Source organism: Choloepus didactylus, chromosome 19, assembly GCF_015220235.1.
Source record: "Choloepus didactylus isolate mChoDid1 chromosome 19, mChoDid1.pri, whole genome shotgun sequence".
Classification (NCBI taxonomy): domain Eukaryota; kingdom Metazoa; phylum Chordata; class Mammalia; order Pilosa; family Megalonychidae; genus Choloepus; species Choloepus didactylus.
Genome location: NC_051325.1, coordinates 35339107 through 35349285, shown reverse-complemented (window position 1 = coordinate 35349285; position 10179 = coordinate 35339107). Strand labels below are relative to the sequence as shown.

General features: G+C 55.5%; 1 protein-coding gene across 1 annotated transcript; it reads left to right on the top strand.

The window, feature by feature from the left end:
- The first annotated feature begins 229 nt into the window (after nucleotides 1–229).
- On the top strand, nucleotides 230–9008 carry LOC119515525 (dual specificity protein phosphatase 15). Its single transcript, XM_037811565.1, has 7 exons — nucleotides 230–415; nucleotides 1148–1181; nucleotides 2974–3056; nucleotides 5100–5149; nucleotides 6058–6132; nucleotides 7271–7442; nucleotides 8392–9008. Exons 1-7 carry the CDS (start codon nucleotides 395–397, stop codon nucleotides 8662–8664), a joined length of 708 nt encoding a protein of 235 aa, XP_037667493.1. The 5' UTR covers nucleotides 230–394; the 3' UTR covers nucleotides 8665–9008.
- The last annotated feature ends 1171 nt before the right edge of the window (nucleotides 9009–10179 follow it).

Below are 10179 nucleotides of genomic sequence, written 5' to 3'. Positions count from 1 at the left end.
GGTGGGAGGAGCGCCCCCGCCCCCCCCTCCGGAGGTGGCGGCCCCACGCGGCCCCAACAAGCTGCCGTTGTCCCGCGGGCCGTGGGCCCGGCACACTGGGGCTTTGTCCGGCCCCCGCCGCGACCCACGGGCCCGCACATGACCGAGGGGGTGGGAGGAGCCTGCGGCGGCGGTGGCGGCGGCAGCGGCGGTTCCACCATTAGCTCCCTCCGGCGCCCAGGGTCGGCGGGCGGCGGCGGCGGCGGCTGGGCAGGGCTGGGCAGGGCCGCGGACGCGAAGCCCCCCGTTCCCCGCCAGGCTGCAGGCGCCGGGCCTGGGCCATCAGGGCAGCTGTCACCCGAGCGCTCTCCGGGCGGCGAGCAGGGGGTACGCCCGGCCCTCCGTCCCCGGGATCATGGGGAATGGCATGACCAAGGTAGGGGCGGCGGGGACCGCGCAGTCCTCGCCCGGCCGCCCCCCGCCCGCCGCGGCGCCGGCTCCCTCTGGGTCTGTCTGGCGCGCTGCCCTTCTGGGTCTCGCGGTCTCTCGCTGTGTGTCTTTCTGGGGCTTTACCCCTCTCTGAGGCTGTATCCCTGCCTCTGTCCTCTCTGGCTCCCTGACCCTCTTGCTGTGTCTCTGTGTCTCTGTCACTCCTCGGCTCCCCCACCCCTTGTGAACGTGTGTGTCTGTGAATCTCTGTCCTCACGTCTGTCTCCCTTGTCTCTGTTTGACTCCGTGAACTCTCTCCCTGGCCCTGTTTCTGCACCCTTCCCGGTCTCTGATCTCTCCCCAGCCCCCGCCTTCCCTCCTCCCTCTACTCCAAACCCCCCAACATCCCCCCACTCCTCCCCAAGTCCGCTTCTCTCCTTGCTCCCCACTTTTCTCCTCTACCCTGGCCCCCTGGGTTTCCTGCACCTCCCTCCTCTTCCGCCTCACCCTACCTAAGTTGGCTTCCCTTGCTGGTTGACTTGTCCCCCTCCCATCCTCCTCAGAGTCCCTGAACCCACCCGGAGAGCCCAGGCCCCCTGACAGGGAGGGGGTTGCTTAGAGTCCTGAGGTCCCGACCCCCTTCACGGGCCAGAGAACCGGGATTCTCAGTCCAGCTGCTGGGGGTGGGAAGGGGGTTCAGCCCCCTGCCCCGCTGACCCCCTGCCTGTCCTTCCTGTAGGTACTTCCTGGACTCTACCTCGGAAACTTCATTGGTGAGCACTGCCCACTGTGTCCCAAGGCCATGGCACTCTGCCCATCCCAGGCTTGCGTCCACCATGCCAGCTCTGGCCCACGTACCATAGACGGGCCCAGGAATGGGACTGGGAGGGGGAAGGGCTTGTGGAGGACTAGGGGATGCATGGGGAGTGGTGGTGAGTGCTCCCCAAGGCTGAAGGGGCAGGTAGGGAGCAGCATGGGCGTGACTCCCCCATCCCTGCTTCCCGCATTCAGCTCTCCACCAGTGTTCCACTAAGAGGTCAAAGGGACAGAGCAGAAGCTCAGGAGCTGAGCTGTGGACACTGGGCAGCTCTGCCCCCTCTCTGGGCCTCAGCCTCCCCTCAGCACAAGGTCTCAGCAAGTTCTACCAGCCCTGAGGGTCTAGGGTGAGGTCTGTTTTGGGGTCTGTTTGGGGTCTGTTTTGAGGTCTGTTTTGGGGGTGCTGCTTCTGGCTGGGAAGCTGGGGCCCCTTTCCCCCTCTTCCTCCTTGGAGGAAGGGTCTCTGGAGCTGGGACTGGGCCTTGTCACCTACCAGAGCCCCTGAGGAGAGCGGCTGAGCAGCCTCATGCCAGAGGAGGTGGTGAGCCTATAGGCCCACCCACAAAGCTTTTCCACTCCTCCTCCTTTCATCCATTGCTCCCAGAGCCTCAGTTAGGGGGCTGCAGATGTACAGACTCTCCATCCCTGCCTTCAAGGGGCTCTAGTCTGACCGTGGGAACACAGATCTGAACACAGCCTTTGGCCACAGGGTAGAAAACATACTAATAGATGGACTGATCAGAGGCTTGGGGGACCCAAGATGCGAAAAGACACTTCCATCTGGGGAGTCAGAGGAAAGGGCATTTGAACTGGAACTGGAGGGGTGGGGAAGCCTCCCCCATCCACCCCCACCTACACTGGGCTCTGGTTCTCCGCTTCATAAACCCCAGTCCCTTCCTTCCTGGAGGTGACCTCAGCAGGTCATGCCACAATTGATTTCCGTGAGTGTGTGGCTAAGGTCTGCCTCCTCCTCGAGTGTGTGTGCCCCATGAGAGCAGGGGCCATGAGGCTGACCCCATACCCCCCCAAAGGCTGTACACAGTAGGCACTCAGTAAATGATTGTTGAATGGGAATATGAACATATGCAGATGGAGGAGGATACATGTTTTTTATTGTGATTGTAAGAGAAATTATTCAAGGAAATGCAGCCCCTAGAGATGACCACTGTTGGCAGGGTGTGCTGTATCTTTGTAGATACAGATAATATATCTTTATTAAACAAAGATGATACATGTCTGAAAACTGTTCTGTGGCCTGCATTTCCCACTTAATAATATGCTTTGGACAGCCTTGCACATCAGCACACAGAGATTGTTTTAATGGCTGTATGGTATTCCTAAGTATGGATATGTCACTATTTATCCGCCACTTTTCTGATGGGCATTTAAGTTGTTTCTATTTCTGATGTGTTTACTGGTTTACTATTACAAGCAGTACTGCAGAGAACATCCATCCTTTACACACAGCATCAGATTTCCGTAGATGAGATTCCTAGAAGTAGAATTGTTGGGTCAAAGGATACACCAGGGGAGGGTGTTTGGGATGAAAAGAACATGAGTAAGGCCGGGGAGAGGCAGGGCTGTGATTTTGGGTGCTGTGGGAGGACCTGTGAGCCTGGAAGTGGGATGTGGGGAAAGAGCGGGGAGCCAGCGGAGTGCAGGGAGCTCGCTCGCTGCCTAACTCTCTTGGTCATCAGGAACAAATAAGTCACACCTGCCAGATTGGCACAAGCACCCCGTTTCTTTCAGATGCCAAAGACCCGGATCAGCTGGGCCAGAATAAGATTACACACATCATCTCCATCCATGAGTCACCCCAGCCTCTCCTGCAGGTACTTCTCACCCCCGCCCCAGGGCTGCCGCACAGGAGATGGGGGGGGGCAGCAAACCCCCACAGTACCCATTTATCAAGCACCTACTGAGTGCCAGACCCTGTGCTGCCATCTTGACCCACACCAATTCATTTGGTCTTTACTACTGGCCTGTGGTGAAGGCAACTGAGGCCCAGAGAGGTAAATTACCTTGCCTAAGGCCAAATAGCCAGGAAGTGGGGAGCTGGGATTTGAACACAGGCCATCTGGCCCCAGAGGCCTCACCCTGAACCTTAAGAAGGTCCCCACATGGGCTTTCCATTGCTCAACTGGACAAATGATTCCAAATGGATGATTCTGGGCTCTGGGGTCCTACTGTGTGACCCTGGGCTGTGACTTCACCTTGCTGGGCTTCTGTTCCCTTAGCCCTGTCTGCTCCCAGGGGGCTGTTATGGGGATTCAAAAGGGCTGTAGTGTGGTAAAGATGCTTTGCACCCTGGAAAGCATGGCCCACACTGGAACGGTTGGTGCTAGCATTATTGCATTTTGGAAAGGGATGTTATGACCCAGAGAAGGAAAGTAGAAATCCAGACCACACCTGCTAGGGTCAGGTGGCCCGAGTTCACACCTTCACCACTTATTCCTCCATGACGGTGAGCACAGGACATCACCTCTCTGAGCCTCAGTTACCTGGGCTGTAAAAGGGGTAATTTATAATAGCGCCTACCTCACTGAGTTGTTGAGAGAGTAATTGTAAAATGACAGCCATGTAGTGGGTCCTCAACAAATTACAGCTACTATAAGGTTTATAATATTCTTATCCCATACACAAAGCCCCTTCTTCCTGATCTGTTGGAATCTCAGTCATCCACTCTGTTCACTGAAGGGGAAGGGCACTGGTGATCTGACACTGAGACCAGGCTCTGCCACAGATTTGCTGTGTGACCTTGGGCAGGGCCCTTCCCCTCTCTGGGCCTCAGTTTCCTCATGCGTCCAATGAGGGGGATCAGATTTGATGATCCCTTAAGAGCAAACTCCAACAATCTGGGATTCTCAGTTTCATCCAAAGAAGAAATTTCCAGGTAAATGGAATTTGATTTTGCTTTATAGGGCAGCCCTGTATTGGCATATTTGTAGTGTGCAGTCACTAGATTGCACAGTGAAAGTTGTCAAATCATGAATATATTTACTAATGAATTGACTGCTTCCCAAATGAGTCCCTGCTCCAACAGCCCTCCCCTCTTCTCACGAGCATCCCTCCCTCCCCATCCATCAGTGAATTTACCAGTAAGTGCTTTGATAATGCACAACCCAAGGCCAAATGCATTGCAAAGTGAAATTGCAAACCCTGCAAAAGATGCAGGATGTGTGACCTTGGGGAAAACAATCTGGAGAACCAGCTGGAATCTCACAAAAAGCCAGCGGCAAATGAGGACCCAGCCCAGGTCTGTTAGCCACTGGCCAGTGGTGGGCTGAGCATCTGAAAAGATCTATTTGAATATCAAACAATTAAAGGAGGTCCTTGGAACACATGGGCAGAAATGATCTTAAGATCTTGTATGAAGGTTAAACATGAAGCAGAGGATGTTTTAGCAATTTTATTGGAAAAATTACTGAGAATTCATTCCTTGATTATTTTACTAATTAGTACATAGTTTTATAGCCGCAATTCATGAAATATTAAGCTTATTTTTATAATTTTTGTTTCTTTTCAAGATAATCAAATCTGCTTTGCCCTATGTAATATGAAACTTTGGTCCCCATTTGGCGAGGAGTCACTTTAAGTAGCCCTTTCCTAGCACAGATCAAAGGTCCTTGGGTCCTTTTTTTTCAAGTCCTCGTGCCCAAGTCATCCATGGAGTTAGGATACATGGCATCTGCTCAGAAGGTTCTGGAATTGCAGACAGCCAGTGCTGGAAGCCCTTAGAGATGGCATTACCTTCTTTGGACAGATGGGCCAATAGAGGCCCAGAGAGCAGTGGGAACTGACTTGGGGTCAAAAGGGGTTTAGGTGGCCCAGGGGGCCCTCTGTCCCCACTGCCCACCTGTGTTTTGTACTTGCAGGACATAACCTACCTTCGCATCCCAGTGGCTGACACCCCTGAAGTGCCCATGTAAGTTCCCTAGGATGGACAGACCGATGGACAGACAGCTGCTGCCTGTGGGGGTGGGGGTGCCATGAGATGGTCTGAGGGAGGCCCTAGAGGACTCAAGCCATAGAGGCAGTCACCCAGGCCCAGGTTTGACTCTGTCTCAACCATGCCCTTGCAGCGAGCCCCTGGCCAAGACTCTTTCCCTCCCCGGGACTCAGTCTCCTCAACTGTGAAATGGAGACAGTATCCCATCTCGGGATCAGATGCACCAGTGGATTTGAAATTGTCAGATGCCAGCCTGTCCCCTGGCCTTGGAGTTAAGACATCTGAGTCCCGCGGCCAGGCTTTGCCATTTATTTGCTGTGACCTTGAAACAAACCATTTCCCCCTCTCTGAGCCTCATCTTGTAAAATGGGAGGTGAGAATCAGCTTCAAACAAGGCTTTCAATGACCAGGGCAGGGCCTGGTGCATAATGGGGGCTCAGAAAGAGAAATTTTTGTTCATGTTAGTTAGCAGCATCCTGCCACCTCCCAGCCCCTCGGGAAACCTTGCCCCCAACCCCACTGCCGGACGATCGGACAGTGTTCCCAAGTGCCTCTGAGTGCAGACCCCAGAGGAGCAGGACTCCTGTGTCCTCCTACCTGAGATAAACCACCTGTGAAAGTAGGCTCCACAGGACCCATTGGAGAGGGGGTTCAGGCTCAGGGCTGCTCCTGCCTGTTGGCCTCTCTCCCTGCCTGAATGCTACCCTCCTTGCTTTATACGCACCTTCACCTTGTGCTTCAATATGGACCCCTATTTACTGCATGTGCCAGCTGACCTGAGGACCCCTATGCTTTTTGTGCCTTGTTATTCCATAAACAGGGAGGGGACACCTCCTGCCCTCCACCCCTCCCAGCACTCCCTGCTCTATTGCTTTCTTTTCTAGCAAAAAGCATTTCAAAGAATGTGTTAACTTCATCCACTGCTGCCGCCTCAATGGGGGGAACTGCCTTGTGCACTGGTGAGTTAAGGGGAGGTGGGGGGTGGGAGGCGGCGGCTGCCCTCCCTCCCAAATACACACACATCCTAGGGGAGGGTAGAACCTGTCCAGCCTGTCACATGCCTGACAGTCCACCACTCATATGGTAGAGGCCAACCGGGGGCTCAAATTTGGACTCTGCTCCCTACCAGCTGGGTGGCCATGGCTAGGTAGCTTTTTCTCCCTGTGCCTCAGATTCCTCATCAACGAACTGTGGAAGAAAATGCCAACCTCACAGGGCTGTTGGGAGGGATAGGTGAAGTCACGTGGGCAGCCCAGCCTCTTCCAACAGTTCTGGTTCCCCCTCCCACCCACTCCCCTCCAGGTCTTAGAGGAAATGGTGCCTGGCTGTGTGGTACCCCAGGCTAGGAGACAGGACTCCTGAGTTTTCCCAAGTGCCCCTGACCTAGTTGATGCTGTTCATTCCATAACGTCTCACTGAGCACCCAAGGAGATAAGCAATTAAAATGTTGGGTGATGGGTGCTGTCTTCAAAGGCTGAATGGGGCTCAGGGCTCTTGGCCTCTCCTTCCACGGCTGCAACTCATGGTGTCCTCTGTCTCAGAGTCCTTCCATGGCTCCCCACCTCACTCAGGGTTAAAACCCAAACCTCGCACCTCAGCTCACAAGGCCCTGCATGGACTGGCCCCTGCCCACCTCTCAGCCTTGTTTCCTACTCACAGCCCCCTTCCCCTGCCTCAGCTGCACTGGTCTCCTCCCTGTTCTTCAAATCCATCAGGATTCCACCTCAGGGTCTTTGCACATGCTGTCCAGACATTTCTGACTAACCGTTACACGTCTTCAGGGTTCAGCTTGACAGCATCTCCTTGGGAACCCCTTCCCCAGTCCTCCCTACCCCCCACCCCCAGCTAGATTAATACCTCTTCCTATACAGTCTCCTAGCCCCCCAGACTCTCCTTCAAATGCCAGGGGGATACTCCAGGGCAAGGGAACTGCACGGGCAAAAACCTAGAGGTGGGAAGACAGATCCTGGCAGGTTCATGGTTGGATCTCAGAAGGTGAGGGTGGGAGAGCTGAGGTGGGGATGGGGTGCCAGGGGCGTAGGTGGGAGGCCACAGAGGAGACTGGTGGCCCACCTGAAGCCTGAGGGATGGTCCCAGCTTTGCAGGCATCTCCCGCAGTACCACCATCGTGACAGCATATGTGATGACCGTGACTGGGCTAGGCTGGCGAGACGTGCTTGAAGCCATCAAGGCCACCCGGCCCATCGCCACCCCCACCCCGGGCTTCAAGCAGCAGCTTGTGGTGTTTGGCTGGGGCAACTCCCGGATGGTTGGGGGGGGGGCTGGGGTGGGGACACTGGCATCTCATCCTACTTGAACTGGGCACCCTGGGAGAGAATTTAGCTTGTACCTCACACCTGGCAGAAGATATTTCTGGGGTCTCAAACTTGTGAGCTAATTCAGCCCCCAGTTGTATTTAGTTGGACACCCAGGTATTTGTTTGTTTCTTTATTTAAAATTTGAATGCCTTTAGGCAAGACAATGAGCCCTTCAGTTTGACCCAATCCTAACACTCCCAGCACCGGCTTTGCCTGCCAGGAACCTGAAGGTGTTTGAGGGTTTGACCTTCTGGGCAAAACTGTGCCCTTCCCCACCTCTGGGTCCTTGATGAAGTCAAAGCCGTTCCTTTCCTTATGCCCGCTGGGCAGAGGGCACATGGAGATATCAGGAACTGAGGCCTGCCTGGGAACAAGGGAAGAGAAAGAGACAGAGCGACTGAGCATGAGGGCAGGAGGGCTCTCAGCAGGTGGCAGACTGGCACCAGAGGCTCATCTGCAAGGCTACATTAGGAAAGACAGGCCAAGGAACAGGCCCTGAGCAGGTAGAGTTGTGGCCCCGGATGTGAATTCAGGGATTCCGGGGGAGGGGTTGACATGGTCCTTACTGTGCAGGGGGGAATCATTTTAGCAGGTCTGGAAGATGGGGTCTCAGAAGGGAGAGGGGTTTCGGAATGGGGGGGTTGAAGATTTAGAAGAGAGAAGGTGTTGAGAGAGGAGGCGGCTCAGAGAAGGGAGGCCAGGAGGATGCTCAGGAAACAGAGGGACTCAGCAAGGTGAAGGAAGCCCTTGGGAAGAGCAGAAGTTGTGAGCAGTTGGGGAGGGAGGGGATTGTCCAGATTTCCTTAGCCCGCCCGAGCTGGGTCGGAGGGGGCTGGGTGCCTTAACCCCTGCCCGTGGCCAGGCATTGACCCCGCCTCAAATCACAACCCCCGACCCCAGCTACGGCGGCAACTGGAGGAGCGCTTCGGGGAGAGCCCTTTCCGCGACGAGGAGGAGCTGCGCGCGCTGCTGCCGCTGTGCAAACGCTGCCGGCAGGGCTCTGCGACCTCGTCCGCCTCCATCCCACCTCCCTCGGGAGCCCCGGAGGGATCCCTGCAGCGCCTGGTGCCGCGGCCGCCCCGGGAAGTCCACCGGCCGCTGCCGCTGCTGGCGCGCGTCAAGCAGACTTTCTCTTGCCTCCCGCGGTGTCTGTCCCGCAAAGGGGGCAAGTGAGGATCCCGCCCGGACGTGGCTCCTCTCTTCTTCCCGAGCGAACCCCTTCTGAGTCAGTCTGGGCCTCCCAAGGCCTCGAGGACGGGCCCAGGGTCTGTGGGAGGCGCGCGACGGCCTGACCCCGGCCCCTAGCCCCCGTGCCTGCCTTGCTCGTCTGCGTCTGCAGTCAGTGTGTGCTCTGCGCATTTCTCTGCGTCTGGGCCGGCCTGCTGCAGCCACCTGGTGCCTTAGTCTTTGGGCTGGTGGAGGGGGCACCCAGGCCTCGACCCTTAAAGGTGAGGTGGGAGGACAGGGTGGGGGGTTGGGGTCGGCTGGGCCTGGAGGATATTAAAGAGACACAGAAGCTGCCTGTCTGACTGCCTCCAAGTCATTCAGCAAAGACAGGGCAGCCAGGCTCAGCCAGGGGCCTGCAGGAAATGGGGAGGAGAGGTTGTTTGCATCCCCAAGGGCCCAAGGAGCCCATCCTTCCCCACATTCCACTGCAGTCTGCAGGGCTACATTCTGAAACTACACCCCTTCCTTCTCTGACACCTTCCCCACCCTCTCCCCTTCCCCATCCCTTCCGGGAGACCTGGTCTGACAAGGCCCCTGAGTCCCACCTTCTTTCTGAAGGCCCTCCCCCTCTCTGAGTCTCTCCTCCTCCCTGAGTCCCTCCCATTCCCAATTGACAAATACTAGCTAATAAGTAAGGAAGTGCCTACCCCACAACTGAACTTTTACATGCATGAGTTCACTTAATCATCAGGGAGAAAACTGAGGCTCAGAGAGGTCAGGCAGCTTGCCTGAAGACACACAGCTGGAATGGGGAAGGCTGTATTTGAGTTCCCATGATAGAGTTCCAGACAGCTTGTCAGAAGCAGCTCCTTCTGGCATCAGAGGTGCTGGTAAGGAGGATCCACCCCCAACCAGGGATATGACCCTTCCCACCAAGAGTCTAAAGGCCAGGGCAGCCTCTGAGAAGAGATGGCCCCAAGTCAACTCAGTAAAGCAGCTACTTACTCCAAGAATGAACGGAGATATCATTGGAGCCAATTCCTCCTAAACTAAAATGAGTGTGGAGCTCAGAGGGGCCTGAAATAGCTATATCCTTACAGCAGCACCTACAGGGTTCTTATGTGCTGTGCTCAGGGCCATGGGGGAGGCACAGGTTCCGGCACTGCAGGTGGGGTGTGTGTATGTGTGTGTGAAATATCCTTCTCCTGCTGCCCCAACCTTCTACTCCTCATTCCTTCAGCAACACTCACTAAGCACCTGATGTGTGTCAGGCACTGTGCTGGGGACACAGCAGTGAACAGACAAACCTCGGTGCTCATGTTACTGACATTCTTGGGGGGGGGCAGTCAATAAACAGATAGAAGAAAAGACAGGTCAGGTGGTGGTGGGGTGAACTGTTTTGATGTCTGCAGGGAAGCAGGGAAAGGATGTAGTAAGTGAAAAGGCCATGTTTTAGTTTTCTGGCTGCTAAAATACATACTGTACAATGGGTTGGCTTAATGACGGGAATTGATTGGCTCA

Coding starts and splice junctions, on each gene's coding strand:
- LOC119515525 (XM_037811565.1), top strand. CDS start 395: ATGGGGAATGGCATGACCAAG. Junction 5,150..6,057: donor GACACCCCTGAAGTGCCCAT/GTAAGTTCCCTA, acceptor TTTCTTTTCTAG/CAAAAAGCATTTCAAAGAAT. Junction 7,443..8,391: donor GCTGGGGCAACTCCCGGATG/GTTGGGGGGGGG, acceptor CCCCGACCCCAG/CTACGGCGGCAACTGGAGGA.